Raw genomic sequence first — 23808 nt, forward strand, 5'->3', positions numbered from 1 at the left:
ATCCCTAACCTTCCTTTCTTCAGGACGAACGATTCTTCTCAGTGGGTCTTTGTACACCATAAACTATAAACAGAAACAGGGCCTACAGTAAATAATAAACAAGCAAATAACAACAGTGTCAGAATAGGTATGTTTGTGGTGCATGGCGATCGCTCTCACAGTAATGAGCGTTGAACCATGCGGGCAGATTTTCGCTCGTGCAGTTTCGGAGAGGCGCTTCCAGAATCGCCCAAAGAATCGGCGCTGCGTACGCAGTACCTACATGAGGGAAGGAGTACGCGGTTTTTGCGTCCTGATCTTCTTTAGCATTCTGCGGCCTCTCTGGAGCACGAAAATTGAATAACGGGAGCGTTGAAGCACCCGCTATAATTGATGGGCAACGACGAAGGGTATCTCGAAGAACAGGAAACACAGGGCCTCAGTGTTGCAGGTATAAGTGCCCGGCTGCCGAGGCGTGCAGGCGCGGTATCGATTAGTATCCGAGATATATACCGACGATTGGCCCCCTCCGAGCTGTTTATAGCTCGGCCAGCCAGGCGCCATAGGGCGAGTGGCCCGCGGTTAGGACAGTGCGGTAGAAGCGTGCCGAGAATGGGCCAACTTGCCGCGTCGAAAATGCTAGCGCTACCCCACACGAGAGCACGCTCCAGAAAGAGGAAGCGCCGGCTGGTGGGGAAAAAACACAGGCCTTTTCAGGAGCATGAAACAGCGCCACTTCCTTCCCAGTGTGGTCGTTGTCAGGAGGCTGGCGGCTCGTTCCGCCACGCTCGCTGGCGCACGGCGGCACGCGTAGCGCTTGCGCCAGGCCGATCTTTCGGAGCTGTACTGCGCTGCTGCCAGGCTTGCGCTAGTTTATTGTTTGGCTGTCTTAAAGCGCTATATGCGTTGCACATATGGTGCAGTGTGAGGTATAGCTACATGGTGTGCTTTAAAGTTATCGCGTTTGTTCCGGGTGATTAGGAGTCTTCTATGTAGTTCCTACAGGCGGAGTGCTTTTTTCTGCCCTGTCATTTCTACATTTAGTCGCATGCTCTCGTATAGTTCGATAACTAAGTTATAGATTGCGATAACTAAGCTGTAGACGGTGATAATTAACGGCCTCAAATAATGAACAGCGCGCACTGCATGGTTGCTTGGAAGTGCCCTTTGAGAAAAAGAACCTTCCCAGCGCTGTTTACCAAAGAAACTTCCGAACTAGCCACCGCCATGTCGACGTATACCGTTATCTAACCTTACTGGCCGCGCCATCACTTCGACTGCAGCACGGAGTGCTGTCAGCACAAAAGAGGCACTCAAGCTGTGTCTGCTTCCCGTTCTGCACACAGAGCGTGCAGCAGAAGGAATGTTTAGATGACAGTCTTGTGTAGCGCCAGCAGCGATACGTGGCGGTAGAGTTGGGGATCGGCAAAGTGGAAAGGTGAAGAAATAAAAAGAAACGAGGAGGGAACATCGCAATATTTCCTCTCTCTCTTGTAACGGGATAGCTTTAGGGTCCTGTCCCCGAGTGGTCAACCTGGCGTCGGCATTTTCGGCGGACTGACACCAAAAGCCTCGAAAAAACGAGTAAACTAATTGCGCGCAAAAGGAAACTAGGTCGGTTAAGTACTGGAACCGCACCCCCGACCCTTGAGCTACGAATTGGGCACCCTACGCCATCGTCGCACGTCCGTTCAGTCTGGAGAAAGGCAGGCCTTGTACAAACATGTCGCATCATATGGTATACTTAAAGTGCATAAACAGTAACATGCAGTTAATTATGTCGCTAATTAGCGCCCCTAATTTCTGTCCTTGGGAGCCATAAAAGTGTGATGAAGTAGTTAGCGCACTTGGAACAAAGGAAAACGTTATCGCGACACTCTTAAGTAAAGTGTCTGCCAATTTTATTTTTCATCGTACCGCGGAATCTACACGGTCCATTGTTTGCTTGTACGCGGCATTCGCGCCGAGGCAAACTCCTATCAATAGAGGGCTTTTGTCAAGCTGAGAAAACAGGAGCCTGCAGTAGACAGTTATATGTTTGATTTCACGCCTTGAAGATGCATCTGGACCGTGGCGGATTCAGCAATGCAGGCCTTCTGATGTTTGAAATATATGTGAGAGTTCTCGCGCTTCTCGTATGCTCCGATATGACTGCCACGGCCGGATATCAAAGCATAGCCTGTAATCAGCATCAGAACATCAACCAGGACATAACGCTGTAGGCAGAGCGGGAAGTAGCAAGCACAAATAATTTGTTCGTGGTTTATATTTTAACGTTATGCCATGCTGTAGTAGAACATATACTGTAACTCTCAGCAAAGAGTGAAGGTAAATATTTTAATGAAGACACACGAGGGGTGCTGAAATTTCTTTTTTATGGGAATATTTTCGTTTTATTCGCAGACATTGTTCGCAAGAGGTCACTATATGTATGCATATATATACATCATACAATACTGTTAGATGGTTGAAAAATCTAGAGTCCCTGACAACTTATCAAAAATAGTTGATGTTTCGGAACCCCTACGGGTTCCTTGTTCACAATACTGTTAGATCGTCGGAATTTCAGAGGCTGCGGCTCCAAAGTACTGACATGCGACTCTGGTCCCTTAAAATATGCAAGTAAGAGCTGTACGTGATGAGGGGAATGTGCATTCAGAATGTATCCCCGTTGATGACTCGAAAAAAAAACAACACTATGTTTACGTATACACGCGCTCTTAAAATGCTCATTTGCCCCAGAAGATGCAGTATCACAGTGTCATGATGGCGCTGTTTTCGCGATCGCTTTTACGTTGCTTAATCACGACTTGTTCGTTGCACATGTGCCCAGTCGACCAGAAAGCACTTCATCGAAGTGCCCCTCAAATCAAAGTCCTCTATGTTTAACTTCAAAAGTAGGATAGCCGCATTATCCTTCGGCTGTTGACTTCTTTCACGTGTATATGCATGCCTTTGTGATCCGCATTTCCCGCCCCTTCGTTGTCCGATGTTGTATTTATACGTGTGCTTTATTTAATTTTTGAAGGTACTAATGCGCCAGGACACAACTGCTTCCAGAATTCAAACCATCTTCATAGCTAGTTAAGTAAAGAAAATAAATATATAGTGGCACCACCTTTGAGGATATGACGCGACAGTACTAATGGCTCCCGTCTCAAACGCCCATTGCTGACCGTATTTCGTGTACATGCCTTTGGTTAATCACTATTTAGTGCCTCTGTTATCTCACGCATACTCAGGAGCATTCATTCGTAAGCTAGCACAATATGTGAAACAGCACTCAGCATAGATAGAAATCCGCGTTTTAACAAAGCAGTACAAACGTGCCTTAGTGGCCTATAGGAGTAGCATGTCTTATCGCACAAGGGCCCTTGAAGGTTAATTCGATTCTTATCTCACCACCTATCTCAATGAAGCTGCCCTACTTGGCAGCTCCTGTAATTCTATGTGGCGTCACACAACCAGGCGACCAATCAGTATCCGCCCGCGTAACCTGTCAAGTACTACCTGCCACAGGTACCACTCCACATTTCCCGCTTACTATACCGACAACGCCGACACCGCATTTTCTGGAGGACCGGGCCGCTAACACTATCGAAAAAAAAAAAAGGCGCTTAATTGAGCTGAGCAATTGGTCTACACTCTCCACTTGCAGCTCCTTTCAGTTTCTGCCACATAAATCCTGAGGCAGTGGTGGCTCGGTGTCCAAGTTCTTCGTGTCTTATCCTTTGAGAGGAATGTTTTCTTGCGTTGCTTTCTTTTATTATCCGTCCTCGTTTTAAAACAGCGCCAGGCAGGAATGTCCTTTCAAGGTCGCCAACAACTGAAATCTTGAACTTGCATAACGAATATTTCAGAGTTGGTCTATTGATTGCATTTAGTGACAACGGACACAGACGCAAGAGCGTATCAAGGTCCCCCTTGTACGCCCCAGCCCTCATCGCTGTTGAGACGTGTCCCCTAATTATGTGCCCATTTAGCTGGCGTTTGTGAAGCTGCAGAGTGTCCACTCGTGGCTGTTAATATTCCGCGGTCCAATTGCATGCATATATATGCAGCCTTTTCTTTCATCATTATGCTGAGCTTCACCGTTTTATAGCCATCATTATCTCTCTCTCTGGTGTACAGTTGCTGTTGGGTCATCGCTTTTCCATTTGGGCGTAAATAATTCCCCTACTTTCAATATTTGTGCCAAACATGCAGATGTAGTGTACTAAACGTGCATGACTTAATTTGTAAGGACAGTTATGATGTGCCAGACAAAATTCTGGCGTAATCAGCTTTTATGGCATTCATTAGTTTAGACGTTCTTCACAGTATCATCGAATGCAAGGTATCTAAGGATCGTAAAGCTCGAAGGAGCCTGTTAAGCCAAGGCCTTTGCCTCATTACATTTTTTGGCGAAAACGGTTAACGATGAATTTGCTGCCTAACGACTCCAACAACGTTAAAGCGACGCAGGCCAGCTTTTTAACTGCTGTCGTAAAACTCGGCATCGTTTTAAGAGTATGTCAACTGACAGTATCAAACTGTGAACACCGTACCACTTCTTGTAAAATTTTCGTGGGGTTGCGTTACAGTTGTTCCGAATATACTAAGTTACTGAAATTGTCATCAAGATTGCGATGCTGAAAACGCTTCACTTTTTTGTCACCCAGTCTTCATTTGAGTGTTAAATAAAATTAGATTTCACTGTGTGCCAAAAAGGAAAAAAATAATGCTATGCAGCTTTCAGCATTTTCACTATGTTACTGCGTGTGTTTAGATAGCGAGTCAACCTATAGGTCAGCACTTGAGGGCAGTTTTTTTTTAATCTTTAATACTACCTGTCGCAACTCCCTTACTTATCTAATACTGCAGTGAACATCATAAATGGGGGGGGGGGGGGGGGGGGGGGCGCTTTTTGATGAGTACATCTCTCACATGTTCGAGGGTGAACCTTTAAATTCGTGAACACTATGCGATTCCACTTAACTTTGCTATAGTGAAAATATATAAAATGCAAAAGAAGGACGATAGTAGTATAGAGCCGTGGTTGAACGTGGAATGCTAACCGCAGCCATCAGACGCGTAGGTACCAGATGATTCCCCTCGACAAAAAAAAAAAAAAAAATGTTGCACGTCGTATGCCGTACAACGGTGCGTCCGACGCCTTTCACGACATTCGTGTCCGCATTTTCCCGCAGTGATAGACTCCACTGGTCGGCCGGCGGCCGGCACCCTGGAGGGCACGCTGTCGGACTTCGGCAACTACGACGAGTGCCTCAAGATCCGCATGCTGGACGAGCACACGGGCGAGGAGAACTTCCGCGGCAAGTACTGCACGCTCAAGTTCGCCGCTCCGATGCCGCCCAAGCCCGAGCGCCTCAACTACCACCAGAACATATTCAACGCCACGTACGACGAAGGAGGGGTGCGTGTCTAGCATTCATCGGGCAGGATGTGTCTATCGCTATCTGCACCCTTCCCTCGTGTTTTTCCCATCCCCTTTTCCCTGTTATCTGCCGTGGTCAAATTTACAAGAAAAAAAAAAAAACACAGCCCCGCATAACATCAAAATTGACGCCCAATTAGCGGTAACTTTTATTTAACGTTTACATTTCTTTTTTTTTTTTTCAAATCCTGTTTGAAGTACGCTGGGGCGGCCTGTGTAGGTAGGCTGTAAAGCAGGGTGAACATCATATCCATGATAGCGCATAATGATTAGCCGATTAATCGACTAAAGTTCGTTAAATCAAATTTTTACTTCGCATATTAGGGCGACATTATGCTGCGAAATCGATAGCGTTAAATTGAAAGAGAGGCCTGCTTTTTTTTTTTTTTTTTTTTAAATCGTATTCAGCAATGTAGTTCGAAATGTCGAACACCAAAATATGCGCATTTGAGACCTCGTGGAGGTCTTTTCCACGTTCCATATCTATAATGGCATCACTGCGCGTGTACTGTAGCCAAAATAATGTTAACGTGTATACTATACATAACCAAAAACACAAACAGCGCCTATATTCGATGTGTAATAAATGTGACCGACGCCATTTTTACGTCTGAGTGGGAAACTAACTCAACGAGATTTCAAATACTTATTTTTGATGTTCGAGTTTTTGAACCACATTGCCGAGTAAGAAGATTTAAGAAGGAAACTCCCTTTTGGTCGACCTTCAATTTTTTTAGATATGACATTGCCCATTAGAAAATAAAAAGTTGATTCGTTAGTTCCAGTTAATTCGTCATTTAATAATTGGGTTTATCAAGCAAATGATGTCCGCCTTACTGTGCAATTCACTTGTACAAACCGCACACACGTAGACGTATGTCTAGGTATTGAAAATGCAAACTCATAAACGTAAAAAAATTCATCCCGTGGGTGCTCAATTATAAACAAAGCCAGGGCGCAAGAGAAACAACAACGCAGACCCAGCCGCACTGAACCGATTCTTCACACACAGCGCATACCGGGAAGTGGAATTACTCAGTGCACTTACATTGGGGTTGTAGCAGCGACTATGCGATGCACGCAATAAATGGGCTGCGCAGAGCAATCCAGCTACAATACCCTGCAGAAGGAATGTGTATCTTTTTCTTCTAAATTTAACTGATGTTCCTTCTTCTTCGCAGCTTCTTGAGGACATGGCCAGAGGGGCGCCCTACTTTTACCACTTGTCACCAAAACTGGGCATCTGCATTCCATCGGCCTGCTCAGGAGAGGATATAGAGTCCCTCCTCAACGTTGGTAAATATGCTTACTTCGCTAACTCCTGTGAGTTTCTCAACGTTCTTGCGGCTACCAAAGGTTCGATAAGCCCATAGTCTTCCGCTCAGTATGTTACCGCTTCTAGTACGTCAGCCGAATTTCGTTAGACGCTATAATGGGCGGCAAGCTCAAGCGCGTTAGTGAAAAGGCGAACGCATGTGAAGAAATGCCCCTAATTCTGAAACGAGGCATTTTGAAAAGTAACAGAGTAAGCTTGTAACTACCATTTTTGTTTTTCATTTCTGATTCTATGTATCTTTAAACGTAATGCTTAGCACATGTGACAATAGAATGGTCCTTAAGCTGTTCATAAAAAACACGAAAGTCTGGCAGTGTGGTTACGACAGCGTCAGTTATCTGCCACGATTTGTATTAACCTGCGCAATGCTAGTTTTCCACAGAAATCGACTTCGTTAGACTTCCTTGGGCGTCTTGGTGAGTATCCACGTTCTGTAAGTCATGTAGTTGCAAAGCCTTACCGCACAAAACTTAGCGAGCGCACACAGCACCCATCTGTTTTGATGAAGCATGCGCGAACAAAGCTTACGGAAATTAAACAGAGCACGGAGAAAGAACAGCGAATTACAGCACCAAGAAAAAAAAAACTACATATTATTACTCATAAGTGGGCAATAAATATACACGACAGGCGCCAAAATAGAAACGGGAACACGTGTCATGATCAGTTAGATCAAAATTCTGTTTCTTATTCAGATAGCGAGAGCGAACAGGGGCTCAAAACATTAACCTTCTACCATCTTAGTCTTCAAATATAATGTATGCGCCTTTTCAGCAATATTTAGCGATCGTGGCGCCAATCTGGAGCAGCGGTTGGCAACAGCAAACTATGCAGTGATCGCTAGGAGGCACTTGTCGGCACAGCGAACGACAAAGATACTTAGAATCGAAAACAATTCTGCTCTTTTGTATTGTCCCATATCAGCACTGCAGGCGCCCACCATCTGAAGTCTGCAATTAAAAGAAATGCTGATTCATATCTTTGAAAAGGAAAAGAAAGGCGCAGTAATTGTCGCACTCTTGGTGGGCTCACAAACCACGCCCCGCGGAAAGGGATGATATGTGTCTGTGTGGGCAGGGAGAGGGGAATTGGAAGAGGTTTAGTTTGGTTTATGGGGTCCCAAAGCAGCTCAGGCTATGAGAGACGCCGTAGCTGAGGGCTCAGGAAATATCGGCCACCTGAGGGTCTTTAACGTACACTGACATCGAACAGTACACGGGTGCCTTGCTTTTCGTCTCCATTGAAAAGCGGCTGCCGCGACCGAGATTCGATCCCTCATCCTTGGGCACAGTAATCGAGCTCCCTAACCACTGCACCACCATGGCGCGGCGGAATTGGAAGCGAGAAATGCGCCTCAATAATGGGCTCCGGGTTCATTTTCGGAAAGCCTGTTTTTTTAATGTGGTCTGAAATCGTACAGGTTCTGGGTATTTTTACGCGATTTCATCAATTCGCCTTCTCTTGCTTGGATTGCGCAGATCACTTTAGCTTAAAAAAGTTTTCTATTCGCTAATTAGAAATGCGCCCCATGCACGTATAGGCCACGTGCTGCGGCCTTGCAGCGCAGAATATGAATGATTAAGCCGGACAGCAAGCGGCATTGCCAGGTTTGTGAAGAAGCGAAATATTTTGTTTGGAGGAGCGAGGAAAACAAACCATGATGTTGCTTTAGTAACTATGGGCTGTCGATAGCGTGATGATATGCTCATTCAAAAATATTTTCCTGTCCACAGTTCTGAAGCCAATGGACTGGAACGCCACAGCGATCAACTGTGATGTCGACGGTCCAATCACCATCAAAAAGAACCAGTTAGCTATTATGTGAGTGATGGGTTTGCCTGGTTGCCCGGCAACAGTTACGCCTTTTCGTTATTTGGTGAAGTACAGCAGTATCACTCGTAATTTCAGCACGTGGTTTGTGATACGACGACGAGATACTCAAAGCTGAGCTGACCGAAAAGTTTCAAACCTCGTGTTTTTTAAGAAACTATCGCCCTAGAATCTTATAAATACGGTATTAAAAATACAAAATTTTCCGGGCGGAGGCCATTGCATGCCCTTTAACTGGATAAATGAGGCCAAGCATTGCCTGCCTGGTGGTTTAGCGTGTTTTAATGAGTTTCATCGTATATCTTGTTTTGGTGGCTGCAAATTGCTTACATGCTTTCATATACTCTATGAGACAGGAGAATAGCGTTGTATCGATAATTGCTTAATCGCAGCAGATAGGAAGGACATTTCAGTCGCGTTAGATATGTTACACAGTTCTCGCATTCTACAAGTGTCAGTTGAAATAAGTAGAGGCTCAGGACGATTCACAACATCAGCATGCAACAGGTGTCTTCCTGAAACATCTGGTAATCGGTCGATTTCTTCTGCTTTGTTATACAGCATCGTCATCGGCATCATCATAATTCTGTGTGTCCTGGGCACCATTCTAACCACATTCCGTCGGACGTGCTCTCAAGACCCTAAGAATTTAAGACCAAGTGAGTGAATTTCATTCACTATACCATATTTATATGCGTAATTTTCTGCTGCTACTCGATGAATATTGCCGCGCATCTAAGAAGCAGTAAGTGACACGACTCAAACTCGTGCAATGAGGACGTTTATCAGCATTCCCTGGTGCAGCTATTGGAGATCGCATAGTGCGTCTCGGAACCTATACTCCGTATTACTGGAGCGATGTTCGAGAATCACACTGTGTCAGTGTCGGTAAAGACCATTCTAGCCAACAGGAGCATGAACACTTCGTAACGAAGCCAAATTATTATTTAAGCCCATAGAATGAGCTTTAAAAAAATGGCTTTTAGGGAAAGTGTTGCACTCATGAGTCGTGCAGTGCCCTAAAAGCACGTTGTGAAGCAATTTACGAAAACATTCGTACACCCAAGTTTTCTTTTTGGTGCACGATAGCCTTAGTTGTTTATATGCCAATAAACCCAACATGGCAAACAGAAGTTCATTCCTAGTTCTCCTCTTGGCCTTCTTCATTTACTTCTTTCATTGTTGTTGTGTTTTTGCGCTAACGATAAGTAGCGCGCAAGGAAGGTAACTATACGCTGTTTGAGAATGTACCCCTTGCTTATTGCCACTTGGGGTTCGCCGTCACCGCAGCGGTTTCATGTGAGCTCAGCAGCTCACACTGCTTAGCAGAGGCGTGGGTCATTCGATCATTTTGCCGACTTAGCTGATTGTTGGTACAAAGAAAAAAAGCTCTTTGTAACCATCGACTTTCAGCTGCTACTTCAAAGTTCCATCGTTAAGCAATAACCTTGACACCATGCACTTATTTCATGAACATCATGGCTAATTAGAGCTACTAGGAACTTTAGAACGTAGTGATACCAAATTATACAACTAATTGAGCGTTGAGAACAATGCTAATTGTGCAACGTTATTGCGAAAGGCAATGCATCAGCTTTATTTTTGCGAACCACAGCTGTTTCCTACAAGCCTAGCTCATCTTTCATGGACCTCCGATGCGCTGGAGTTGACCGGATTGACAAAATAGGCATGCTGAGCTCACTTTGAGGCGTTAGTACGGTCTGAATTCATAGTCTGTGACGCCAAATACATTATATTGCATTTTCGTGATTATAATTTGGTACTTATGATTTCTAGCTTCGCATTAACGGTAGACAAGAAGATAGGCAGGTACATTAAAGTGAAATCACATTAAATTTGGGTTAAATCTTAAGAAATTTAGCTGAAGTTAAGTGCATAGAGCGTAACGCAAAACCGTGGCGCGCGCCGAACAGTGTTGTGTCTGGATTTCGGCCGTGGATTCTAGCTTTTTATCTGTTACGTACAAATATTATATCTCCGCTGTACTTGATTTTTTTTTTGTAGATCTGTTTTTTGACGTCATGAAGTGCTTCTCGCTCTACGACAACGCCCAGAAGCTCTTCAATACCAAATCTTCCCAAGGCATGCTCGGTGCCATCCACGGAATCAAGTTCCTGAGCATGTGCTGGGTCGTGCTGTGCCACTCCTACATATTCATGAACCCCGAACGAGTCGGTACTTACCATTCACTTCACTTATCGGTCTATTAATAAATACGGTGATGTGGAGGACATCGTAAAGCTGACAGTTCTGCATGACATATTCCTAAAGCACACAAGCAGGCAAACCTGGAATACAAGTGGTCTGATGAGTACCGATATTTCTTGGCATAAGCGCTCGTAACACTGGTGAATAAAGTCTTCAGAACATGATCATGGACCTTCTTCTCAAGGGATGCGGAAAGTGATTAAAATTTAAACTTGTCGTTCTGAGTGATTTTTACCGCTTCTCAAATTTCTCCAGGGTTACTAGAAGGTTGAGATGTTGTATGCATTGCAGATCAAGTGTAACCGAGAAGATAACAAAAAGTTTTTAATATCTTTGGAAGATATCCTGGAACTAACGTTAAAATGTCCAAGGTTATTGTTTTGCCTTTATTTGAATGCACGAAGAGATCCTTATAACCGCGGTCTGCTTTCAGTGGCTCTGGAGAACATTCACCAAGACCCTTTCACTTGGCAGTTTCAAATAATGATGAACGGTTGGCTGGCTGTGGATACATTTTTTATGCTTGGGTGCGTATGACTTCCCTGGGCAATCTATTAGAGCTATAAACTATATCCGACAACGCTTGCTAATGCTGATGATTAATATACTGTTTTTCAGTGGAGTGACCCTTGCCTACTCAACGTTGCGTCATATGGCTGACAATAAGGGACGCCTCAACATATTCGTCTACTTTTTCCATCGTATACTCAGGTACTAGACCCTTTTTTTACTTGCGGCTTTATGCCAACACCCATCCCTTCCCACCTTGCGAGTTATTTCGCATGGCAGGTCCCTGAAGTGTGTAAAAAATAAAAATATCGCTTCGAAGCATATTCGATGTAACTGCTACTGGTGGCAGAAGAACGGTGTGGCTTCCCATGCCCAGCTGTGCTTCGTGAATAGTTTCTTCTCATTCATTGTCACCGCTTGCCACTTATCGAGCGTCGGCCAGAAACGCAGTGTCCCAATGGAATCTAAGTTGTGTGAGCACGGCCGCATTAAGCATAAAAATGACGTTCTTACTGGCCAACTCGAAAAGCAAGAAAAGTAAGCTCTGCCTTGAAACGAACGTAACAGCAGTCCAACAGCCTTAGTCGATATTAGGCTGGTACTGAGATAGAGTTCCGATATATAGAAACGCCTCCTAACTAGTAACACTTAGGGCTTGATACATATTAATAAAGTAGTATCTTACGCAAGTTGCCAAATTAATGACAACGGAATCCTAACCCTATATATATATATATATATATATATATATATATATATATATATATATATATATATATATATATATATATATATATATATATAAGAAACAAACAAAAAAACGCAGTTCACTGGTCAGGTAGGCAAATATATAGCCTCAAGGTGTTTAACTTTCTTTTTGTTGTGCATAATGTGAGCTTGTACAAGCTCCGGCGCAATTGCTGTGTTCTAGGATCGTGCCTCCATTGGGCTTCACGCTCGCTCTCATCATTCTGCTTCCGGTTTTCGGCCGGGGACCCGTGTGGCACGAGATTGTGGACGTGCAAGCCAATAAGTGCGAACAGAACTGGTGGCAGACGCTGCTCTTCTTCGCGAACTTCGTTACCACCTACGACTCCATTGTGAGTGACTCACCCACAACACTGAAATCGCCTAGCCTAGGCATGCAAGAAGTTGAAAATATTGGTGATACGTGGACGAAGTTCTAAGTTCGAAAGCTAAAAAAAAAACACTACTTTATTGAACTAACGGTACTTAACTGTAACGACATTTCTTGCGAAATCACGGGAACAGCTCTATCCTTATAGAACACACTGAAAAAGGAACAAATTCTTGCAACAATTTTACACTTCTTTTCTTTTCTTTTTTTGCAGTGTTTGGAGACAACGTGGTATCTTCAATGTGACATGCAGTTTTACATTCTAGCCCTCGCAATCGTTCTACCAATGTACAAGTAAGAAACTTTCGCATGTAGCCCGTGAAAATCACTCTACAGGCCGGCTATTATCAGATAATCTAAAATACCGGTTAGCATACTGACTAGATTCAGCAAATGGCAATATAACGCAATGTAGACAGCTGCTTAATCAGCTGGGTAATCGTGTTTTATCGTGCGCATTGTTCTAGAGGAAACTACAGCTCACGAAACGGAGAAAAGTTCCCCTTAAAATCTATCAAAAATTCTGGTTCGTTGGAGCAACGTAAACGCCATGAATAAGGCAGATGTTTCAGAAGCAAGAAAGCAAAATAAAAGTAGGCTTTCGTGGCTTTAAGTGAGGACATTGAGAAAGAAAGGATAGTTTTTCATGGTCTGATTTCTTCTTTTTTTTTTTTCTTTCTTCGCAGGCATCCCCTCCTGGGCAGCCTAATCAACCTCATGTTTCTCATAGTTTCCTTCATAATAACCGCAGTCATCATAGTTTATTACAATTTCCCTGCCATCATGATATTTCTGCATCCTGATGTTGAGTAAGTACGACTTCGTTGGTTTTTCTGGGGATCGTATTTGTTTTGTAGGAGGGCTTTTAGATCATGATAGTGCTTTTTTTATTATTTACTTTTCAGGCGCTAAAACGTTGTGCCGACATGTTATCCCGATACACGATAGCTAGGCCTGCTTGCATTCAACATTAATACATGCATTAAAGGAACCCTCCGAGGCTTTTTTAACGTCGTAAATAAATTCGCCGTTTCATTATATTGTGTTGTCACGAACATCCTGGCGTCATAAACGAAGCGCGGCCTCTATGCACAGCCAATGACGTCCACGTTGATTGGAAGCAGCTGCCTCACGATATAAACAATATGTGTAAAAAAAAAAGACGGTATGATTACTTGTAAGGTGGCGCTTTATTCGATGAATACAGCGTAGAGGCGCCTACTTTGAAAGTGCAAGAAGCCGCTGAGAGAAGAATAGGTGCGAATAGGGCTGAGGTAAATTTTTTTCCCGTTAGCGGCACATGTTTAAAAAGCATTCGAATAAACGTTGAAGAATATTCAAGAAGCAGTAGCTTGCAACGTCGAATGCGTGCCGTACTTTTTCTGAAAGCTCTCTTTCTGAAAAACAAAAGAAAAACAAAGAAAAAAAAAACATTTCAGTGGATATTGGGGTCAGGAGATATTTTCGCACGAGGATACAAGACAGAAATAAATGGATAGATCAGCACCAATCACGCCGGGAATAATAGTGTTCTGCATTTTCCGCGCCTGCAGTCCTTCATGGTTTGTAACTTGGTTAATGTTTTGCCGGCGCTGTTTTCCCAGAAGCAAGTTCTCCGGGGGCGGAGGGTGTCATCATAACAGACAAAACGACGATTGTTCTCTTTTTGTTGCAGTCTCATCAAGAAGGAGGCCTTTTATATCCACTGGAGGCCGTACACACATTACGGCCCTTACGCAGTTGGGCTCTTCCTTGGCCTGCTTTTCTTCAAAAAGCAGAAAATTCGTTTCAGCAAGGTACGTGCATGCGCGGGAGAGCGCACTTTGGTCGTCCTTGAGCATTAGAATTCTTCAGGAGGCTATAGCGCCCTTGATCACAATCGCATATAACTTTCGGCATATGAACCACCTTAATGAACAGACGTGTTCTCTGCTTAGGAAAGCCACTGAAGTGAAACGTTCGGAACAAACGAATGAGAGGCCTTGACACTGCAGACTTCCACTGGTCGGCACACGACACATCACTGCACGAGTTAAAAGGAAACTTTATTTGCTCAACTGTGTCACGCATATAACACAGTTGCCCAGGATGTAAAGAGCTGCAGTGAAACGCAGATGCGGTGTAAAGTTGTATTTGCAACAAAACTCTGCCGCCGCTAAGTGGCCAAAAGGGGACGAGACGCAAGCATTGTTAACCACCGGCGTGTTTCTGTCCTTAAACTGGCTGTTTTTGCTGGCACGCACGCACACGCACGCACGCACGCACGCACACACACACGCTCGCACGCACGCTCGCAGTGGTTACGGCGCTCAACTACTGTGCCCAAAGATGCGGGATCGAATCCCGGCCTCGGCGGCTGCTTTTTCGATGCAGGCGAAAAACAAGGCGTCCGTGTGCTGTGCGATGTCGGTTCACGTTAAAAGACCGCAGGTGGTATAAATTTCCGAAGTCCTCCACTACGGCGCCTCTCATAGCCTGAGTCGCTTTGGGACGTTAAACCCACAAAATAAACAAAACAAACACATACACACGCACGCGGCAGATCATCTGCGGTGACTCAAAAGCTATGGTTGTATTGGCGTATGATAGCCGCCGTTACTTATGCGCCATTAAACTTCATATAACTAACTAACAAAAGCTATCGATAGCGTTTTGCTACACAGAGCACGGCCGAGTTGCAGACAGCGCTCGTGCAGTGCCCAATTAGTAGCGCACCTCAGCGCCGAGGTGGAACGTAAGCACATGAAAACCTGTTTCTTTTTTTTTTTTCATTTAAAAGGTTAGCGGTGTTACATTAAAACGCTTTTTTTTTTTTCTGTACCGTCCTCTCATAATGGTCACTAACGGTCAGCAAAACTCAACGTTTGCTAGGTAAATCTAACTCCTGACGCCACTAAAGCGGCTACTAATAATAACGCAGTAAAAAAAAATGCAGGAAAAAAAGAAAGAAGACCAAATGCGGCGCCCAGAACTGCATTTTCACACGATGACCTTTCCGGCCCATGCATTTCCCTAGTCGCGATCGGTCACGCGATTGGCAAGCACCACTCCTTACACTAGAGAACAGTATGTGGCATTCATTGTTTTCTACTCATTGCGCAGAACATTACAGACTGTCAAGAGCGAAAGTACTGCCACAGCAAATGAAAAAAAAAGAAAACGAAAAGAAAAAAAGAGACAGTTGCCGCATACTTGAGTTAGGGAACGTATTGTCCAGCGATTTATTTCCTGTGTAATGAAGACGATTCATTCGTTTCACCCTCTATCATTGGTGGCTTCAGCCTATGACGTCAAATACCCAGCGAGTAAGCATTATAGTTTTCGCCTGCTCCGAAGCCATAGACCGAGGAGAGGCGAAACAATGAGAAGATAAAAACATCATTAGAATTTAAGACCCAAAACTCGGTATCAATATGCACTGTTAGGAAGGTGCCGCAGAAAACACTATCTATCGCGAAGGGGGCCTGTTGTACTTTGCAAGCTCTGTATGAATGCTGCAACTGGGGTTAAATATCTTGTATATCTTAGCGTCAACTTGATGACCTCCTCCTGCTATCCTTCAGCACAAAGTTCTTGCGCAAAGCAGGTCATCTACACGGAGAGCAATGGTATGTTGTAAAACAACGTATTGCACCTTTATAAGAGGGCAGCCAGTTATCAGGAACGTGTTGGCAGGATAGCTGTCATTTCCATGATCAAATTCGCAGTAACCTTTAAAGCTTGAAGAACAAAAACACTCCCCTACTCGATGATGGTGATAAGGATGATGATGAAAACGCTTTAATGATAAGAAAAAGGGAAGGGAAATTATGATAAGGTTAACTGGATCCTTAGTCTGGGATTCCGTTACGGCCACGCCCTGGATTTTTTCACTAGGACTTGCTGTTCCTCGAGGTCCCAGCTGGAAAGGGCTGCCTCCCATCCTTCCCACGTTTGCTGTTCTATAGTGTCTAAGGCACTATTAGTCTGACAGGCCCATAGTTCGGTGCAAATCTGCTTTCTGTCCGCAAAATTTTCATTCGGCTGTAAGGAATTCCTTATCTAATCTTTCTGCTTAATCTACGCCCTTGGCTTGGCCCGGGACCTTTTGTTGTGGTAAGAGCAAGAGCTGTAATACGTCTTCGTATATGAGCTGTGGTGAGTCCCAGACTTCACAAAGGAAGGAGGAGGTACCCTGAGAAAAGCTCGAGGGAAAAACAACGTGAGTATTCTGAAGTGAAGGGCTTAGGAAGTCTGCCTGAGCAATGTGGCCGCGGCCAGCGCTCTGATGGTCATTGTGAGAAGCCCACGTCCTACAATGAACTCGACTCGGCTAATGATGGCAGTGATTGCACCATATAGTATAAAATATTTTTTTAAGTGATTGGTTCGTGTTCTCAGCAACCGTTAACTGCCAGCGCATAGCAAAACCAAACGAAAAAATGTCCGGAGATCTCGAAGCATGGGAACCTGCTGTGCGCACGCAAACCTATCTGTTCTGTCTCTTGCGCGTGGGCACTCCCGGACCTATATTTCTCTTCGGTCACTCGCCAATGCAGTCATCGATCGAAGCACTGCGTTCTGTTCAATTTTGATTCATGAACACGTGCCTCGAATTTCAACGTCCTTCTACCGCTAGTTCAAATAAAAAAATAAATAAATAAAAGCCTTGCTCGCAACGAATGTGGTCGCAGCCTGTTTCTGTTTCTTGCAGGCGCTGGCAATTCTTGGCTGGGCGGCGGCCATTACGCTTCAGTTGGCGATGATCTACGGCATCCGCGACTGGCACGAGCATTACGAGACAGTAGGAATCGTGGGCTACGTGTTCGCCGTCACTCACCGGACAGCCTGGGCGGCAACCGTGGCCTACATCCTGTTCGCCACGCAGTTTGGCCTCGGAGGTGCGTGAAACCGTGCAGCGCGTTCTGCGGAGCTACAGAGCGTGAACGGTCCGGGAATAGGCCAGTTATGTGCTTTGGAAGCTATCGTGGTGGAATCAGATGGCCTACACGGCGGGACGTGAATGGATTTGCAGAGGCTACCACTTGGTTGCGCAAGGCACACTTAGCCCTCTCTAATCAAAAATGGCGACAGCTGTACTACTCTCTGCCGAGTAGCGAACCTATGTGAGAACCAAAGAGAAAAACTGAATACAGCAATATTGATGGTACAGCTGTAGCTGATATTGAGAGTGTGTGGTACGTATCTTAAAAAAAAAAAAAAAATATCGGCAGAGACACTTTGCGAGATTGCGACTGCGAGACTGCGAAAACGTTCTAATGACTCTGAGTCATGATTAGGCGCAATATTTGTACATACTCAACCCCTTATAGTGCAGTGAGCTACCAACAGTGGGACGCTGATTATAGCACCAAAGCCAGAGGCGGGCGTTCATAGGAAATTCGACCGAACAATCAGAGTCCGGTCATGTCACCCGGCCCAACACCCACCTGCAGTTTGTATGAGCGACACAGATATATGAAGCTCCGCTTTAAGCAAACTTTAACATATCGGCATGGCCTCGGAATCCGAGGATGCCACTGGGTTTGATTCCTATCTGAAATGACGGTACCCAAGTTGGCAGCTCATATTGTAAGGTGTAAAGTATGTACTACAAACATTACGCATCAGTTCAGTTCAGTCGTTCAGTCGTGTTCGACTCTTCGTGACCCTATGGACCATGTCCCGCCACGCTTTCCGGTCTCTCACTATCTTCCTAACATCGCATAACTTCATCTGCAGTGCCTCGAGGATGCCATCTAACCATCGCGTTCGCTGCCTACCCCTTCTCCGGCGACCCTCAACCTTTCCCAACATAAAATCTTTCTCCAGCGACTCCTCTCTTCTCATCAGATGACCAAAGTAGCTGAGCTTTAACTTTAAAATTTGACCCTCCAATGAGCAGTCAGGGTTTATGGTCGACAATATCGACTGATTTGATCTTCTGGCAGTCCAAGGAACTCTCAAGAGTCTTCGCCAGCACCACAATTCAAACGCGTCAATTCTTCGGCGGTCAGCCTTTTTCACAGTCCAACTCTCGCATCCATACATTACGCATAGTCATACTCATATAACCACTATGTTTTCGCCAAACACCATGCTCGTGCTGCCCGTGCCATGAACCCCGCGCGCCTACGCTAATGGTCCATGAATGTTTTCGCAGTAAACATAGTGTTCATCATATAGCAGCTAATTCATTCAAAATTCCCATGCACTAGACATGTTTCAGTGATCATATGTCATTTTTTCCCTCCGTAAAACAGGCGCAAAAGCTTCACGAGAGCGTATAACTTGTGCCTCGATTGCGCCTGTTTATTCGCAAAAAAATAAAAAATAAAATAATAAATAAATAATAAACAAGCTTCGTTAGCTAAATAATGTATTTAATACTGTGGTTAGCTTTGTTCAAAGGAACTGCACATGAATGCTAAATTGGGCGAGTTGGTGCATTCGCATTTTAGGAAACGTAGCGCAAAGAAGACAAGGACAAAAAAGAAGGAAACACACACGAGCGCTTACTCACAACTGATTTTTTATTAGGAAAGCTAACAGAATATATAGGGTACAAAAATTATCAAATACATGTGATAAAGGGGTAAAATATTTTGTCAATTTTTGTCAACTTTACCCCTTTATCACATGTATTTGATAATTTTTTGTACCCTATATATTCTGTTAGCTTTTCTAATAAAAAATCAGTTGTGAGTAAGCGCTCGTGTGTGTTTCCTTCTTTTTTGTCCTAGTCTTCTTTGCGCTACGTTTCCTAAAAGGCTTTGTTCAAAGGCTAGCAATCGCTCTATGTGGTAGGGTTCTGCCGCGGGCTCAACTAGCTTGGCGGCGGCTGCCCCGTAACCGAAAGAGGTGCCTTTCTTAGCGACCGGTTAAACTGAACTTTAGCGCAAGTTTCGTGACCTGTGGAAAAAGCTGTCAATGGCGTCAGCATTCCTGCATGATGGGGCCGAAAATTTTGAGCGTACCCGTTTCCTGCTGCCATCTAGCTAATAAATTAGCACCACTTGCGGTCTCGTTGTAGATTGGTCCAATATATGGGATACAGATTAAGTGCAGTTCAGGTGACCAGCGCATGGCCTTAATACCCGTCGCTGGCTAGGCTGGGCTGGGAGTACTACTGGAAGTCAGTTATGCTACAAATCTCAAACAAAGAAAGCGTGCGATGTCCTCATGCATTTTTGGCGCAGGCTGGATCGGCCAGTTTCTCAAGTGGAAGGCACTGATCCCGCTGAGCAGGCTGACTTTCATGACCTATCTTCTGCATCCCCTGGTCATGTGGTACAAGCAGGGAAACCTCAGGGAGCGCTTCTACCTCAGGCACTTTCCTGAGATGGTAAGTATGGCTTAGGTTCATGGGGTTTAACGTCCGAAAGCGACTCAGGTTATGAAAGACGCTGTAATGGAGGGCTACAGAAGTTTCGACGAACTGGGGTTACTTAACGTTCGCTAACACTACACAGCACACGGGCGCCTTGTTTTTCGCCTCCATCGAAAAGCGGCCGCCACGTGAGATGGTAAGCGTTCGTTTCTGCTTGGTCGTTACTGCATGCCGACACATGTCCAGCGCGGAACAAGGAAATCAGTGGCTCGTAACTAAGCTTCACGTTAAGGCCCAATTTCTATACCGTTCAGGACACGATGATTGAATCTCGATAGCCAACGAGGAAGCCGCCACTTGATTGCGAAGCGAACTTACGTCAGAAGAGTTTGACGGTGAAAACTTCTAAAGAAAAGAAAAAAAAAGTTAGAGTGCAAGCCCAGCAGCACCCTTTACAGGAGTGGAGTCCCTAGTTCCGGACCCGTTGGACAAAGAGTTTGGTGAGTTTCGTCAGGAATCGACAGAAGTGTCAAAACTTCAGTAAGTAACGCTGGGGAACTGCTATTTGTGTGGAGTTGGAGTCCGTAATGGCAGTTGTATACCGACGCCAAAAAAAGCTTTACCAAATTGATATTATTAACTCTTTTTTGTATGGTTTGCTAATATGCCGCTGCTGAACTTCGCCCCGTTAAAATTGATGGCCACCACCGGCAAACGCGAGCTAAGTTCTGAAAGGCGTTTGTGGGAAAGGCTGCTTCGCACTGGTGACTTCAATAATCCTGATAGTTCGAGAACACGAAGCTTGATCACCTGTCAGTGATGGACCTTTCTAATGTTCGAAAAGCGTCGAGGAGGAGGAAGAAAACGTTATTGAACTCTAATATTAGTGCGTTGAGAACAACTGTGCTAGAACACTTTGGTGAGACGTTCGCCCATGCTTATTATGGCGTTATTATCGCTTATAATCACGATTGTAAGAAATCTGTCATGGGCAAGGAACTAGCAAGTTGCATTTTTCAGAAAGAAGTTCTTCGGCCCTTCGTGTCAGTTTCTTTTCTTTTCCTGGTTGTTTCTGCGCTGTTCATTACGCTAAACATTCATCAACTTGCCCAGTTGTCTGTTCTGCTGAATGGCGTACTGTATGGTTTAACACTTTGCGAATTTGGCCCTTTAGTGGAAATACTTTTCGATTCCTGAATTCTCGGTACGGTATTTTCGGTCCGCGGACAGAGTGATATAGGGTTTTCATAACATGCATTTCGGTTCAGAGTTCTTCCCGTAATCAGGTGTTTCAAAACACACTCCTTCTAATAAAAATTACACTTGGCATCGTTCTGACCGTTCATGATGAATTTTTAAATGTTGCGCTGCGACTGACTGCGAGAAAACGGGGCACCAGCTGATACTGTATGCTAGTTCCGCTGCGCGGCGCGCTAGTGAAACTCTCATGAAGTCACGATGTTGCTATCTTCTGCCCTGCAGACGAATTCGGCGACTAAGCTAACTGTCCATGTCTTTTACAGCGTTAGCTCTTTCCTGGTTGTTCAGTTCTGCGCCGCCGTAGATGGCACCGTCCGCAGCACACATCTTGGCAGATCACCAAAATGCTGCGCACCAGTAATGACGCGGCTTGCTTGTTTTGACAGGGGCACCGGCGGCGGTGCTGGCGGTGCCTCATCCACTTAACTTAGCAGCTTGCCAAAACGCTTCTGCGCCTGGCTGCTCTGGAACACAGACGAGCTATGGTGCTCAAGGCAACGTTATTGGTGAGAGGGAACTCGAGCGTCGCGCAACGCAACTGAAGCTAAAATATCTGTTACGCAATCGTATACCGCCCTGTTAAACCATCCTCCAACGGTCTTAATGTTCTAGAAGCTTCTAAAGTGCATTTCATTCAGCTCTCGAGTTTGCGCCGCCGCCTGTGCCGGAGTACCCGGCTTCGAACACGACCGCCGGCGGCACACGGCCGAGAGGCTTCCGTGTGCTGTGCGATGTCAGTGCACGTTAAAGATCCCCAGGTGGTCGAAATTACTCAGTAGCCCCCCAATCGGGTCCTATTTCCTTCTTTCCACTTTCGCTCCTACCTTCCTCCCTTCGCCTTACGACGCAATTCAGGAGGCGGGCACAGAAATAAGTGTGACAGATATTGCGCCTCTCCTTTCCTGCAAACCAATTATTATTCTTTATAGTTTGCGCCCGAGTTCATATTCTTGTCTCGATTTATAAATGACAGATAGTGTGTGCCTATTGCTAAAATCGCATACCTCATAACTGGTTGGCGCCGTTTGGCGCTTTCATTAGTTCCGCCCATGGCCGGGCAGAAAGCTTCGGAGAGATAATTATTCTGCTCGTACAGTGGCGCAGCCACTTCTATCCCAAAGTTGAATACGTACTGTGCCGTATAGTAAACTGCAGATCACCAAGCAAAATGTAATTTGCGGGTATAATAAGCAGAGAAAAACATAGTCCTCTCATTGCTGCTCTCTGATCTTTGATACTGATACTGGCTACGCTCAGGCTAACAACGTGGTGTCGGATCTGGTCTTCTCATACGCGGCTGCCTTCATCGCCACGCTGCTGTTCGAGGTGCCCATGCTGAACCTGGAAAAGATCATCCTGAGGCCCTTAACCGGCCCACCCAAGAAGCAGGGCCGCTCAGGGAACGGCTTGTCCAACTCGGCGTATGCGCCCGAGTCGCCACCCGTCGACTTTGTCATTAATGGCCACCACTACCCAGACGACTACAAGCGATCAGCAGGGGGCGAGCGGAACAGTTCTTCCAGGCTCTGAGTGCTTCGCTGGGAACACCCACATTTAGGCCGCGGCGGGCGGGCTGCGGGCTTTACGCTCTACGGATTGCCCATTAAAAGTAATCGGCAGCGCCTGTGAGCTAGGCTTGCGCATCAAAAGGTTTCAGCTTGTATATGCTAGTACACGAAGCATTCGTCATATGTGACGACATTGCTCTTATGTCATCATCCCCCGACATCACTCTTTCAGAATATTTCCTTTTTTTTTTCTACAATGACAACCCTGCGAAGTCTTGAACGTGGTTGGACGTTGGCTCATTTGCTACATGAGCTCTACATCGAGCGCATGAGTTGTTTGTTCCGAAAGCCATTCTGAGTCGTTAGTTTGTTGTCAACTTACACCTGACATTACACCTGAGCATTAATTGTGCCCATAATGTAAAAGAGCCCCGATCAAAGATGAATAAGCACTAACGAGGCGCTACGCTGCAGTATACTCGAGCGGTGGCGATATATAGCATCAGATCGTGGAAGAGAACAGCAGAGGAGATTCTTTGCCCGGGTATTCTTGCCCGTGGTGGTTTTACCACTGAGCTGAAACAAAATAAATGAAAGCCGGACAGCCAGCGCCGCCATGGTCCGTGTACATTGCTTGCTTTGTGTCTTCGCTGAAGTGAATCACCGTGGTGTAGCCCATGTTCATTTCCTTACTGTCGTTACCTGGACCACGTGGTTTTAAACTCGTTTACTTAGAAACGACTGACTATATTCGACTGCCGCATCTATTGCAATTGACATACTGATATCATTATTCGTAGGCTAAGCTGACAGCACATTTCTAGTGACACCGTGAGCGAAAACCTCTATAGGCAGTGCATTCCCCGAGCAAAAAATAAAGAAGGAACGCACGTCACTTTAATGTATCAGGAAAAATAAAAAATAAGGTGAGGTGCATTCCGCGTTGCATCGATGCACTGTCTTGTTCACCTCGTGAAAAAATAATGTATAACTGTCACTGTGGACATTTTAGCTCAGGACACACACATCTGCTGTTGTTCTTTGGAAGTCACATGTTGTTTGTAAATAAATATGTAAATGTCATCATGTGGTCGAGCCTTCTTTGTCGCATGCATTCACCAAATAGGCTTGCAGGGGTGCCTGCTGAGCTACCTTCTATGGGGAGTGGTTTCAATATGAAGCGCCCAATATGAAGGTTCAAACCTTCCAATATGAGGCGTGTACACTGCTAGACAGTGTGCAGCACACTAGTATAGCGCTGAAACCGGGCTG

General features: G+C 45.2%; 1 protein-coding gene across 1 annotated transcript in view; it reads left to right on the plus strand.

Moving 5' to 3' along the window:
* LOC146204734 (nose resistant to fluoxetine protein 6-like) overlaps positions 1-23548 on the plus strand; it is a 58536-nt gene extending 34988 nt beyond the window's left edge. The window contains exons 2-15 of the mRNA XM_084586542.1: positions 5169-5395; positions 6598-6712; positions 8486-8573; positions 9144-9241; positions 10608-10778; positions 11245-11338; positions 11430-11522; positions 12253-12421; positions 12674-12753; positions 13146-13268; positions 14135-14255; positions 17153-17339; positions 19638-19783; positions 22286-23548. Coding sequence (XP_084442668.1) covers positions 5169-5395; positions 6598-6712; positions 8486-8573; positions 9144-9241; positions 10608-10778; positions 11245-11338; positions 11430-11522; positions 12253-12421; positions 12674-12753; positions 13146-13268; positions 14135-14255; positions 17153-17339; positions 19638-19783; positions 22286-22558 — 1985 coding nt within the window. The 3' untranslated portion in view covers positions 22559-23548. The remainder of the gene's footprint in view (positions 1-5168; positions 5396-6597; positions 6713-8485; positions 8574-9143; positions 9242-10607; positions 10779-11244; positions 11339-11429; positions 11523-12252; positions 12422-12673; positions 12754-13145; positions 13269-14134; positions 14256-17152; positions 17340-19637; positions 19784-22285) is intronic.
* Positions 23549-23808: the final 260 nt, after the last annotated feature.

This window comes from Amblyomma maculatum, chromosome 1, assembly GCF_055883805.1.
Source record: "Amblyomma maculatum isolate TAMU_Amacu chromosome 1, ASM5588380v1, whole genome shotgun sequence".
NCBI classification, from domain to species: Eukaryota; Metazoa; Arthropoda; class Arachnida; order Ixodida; family Ixodidae; genus Amblyomma; species Amblyomma maculatum.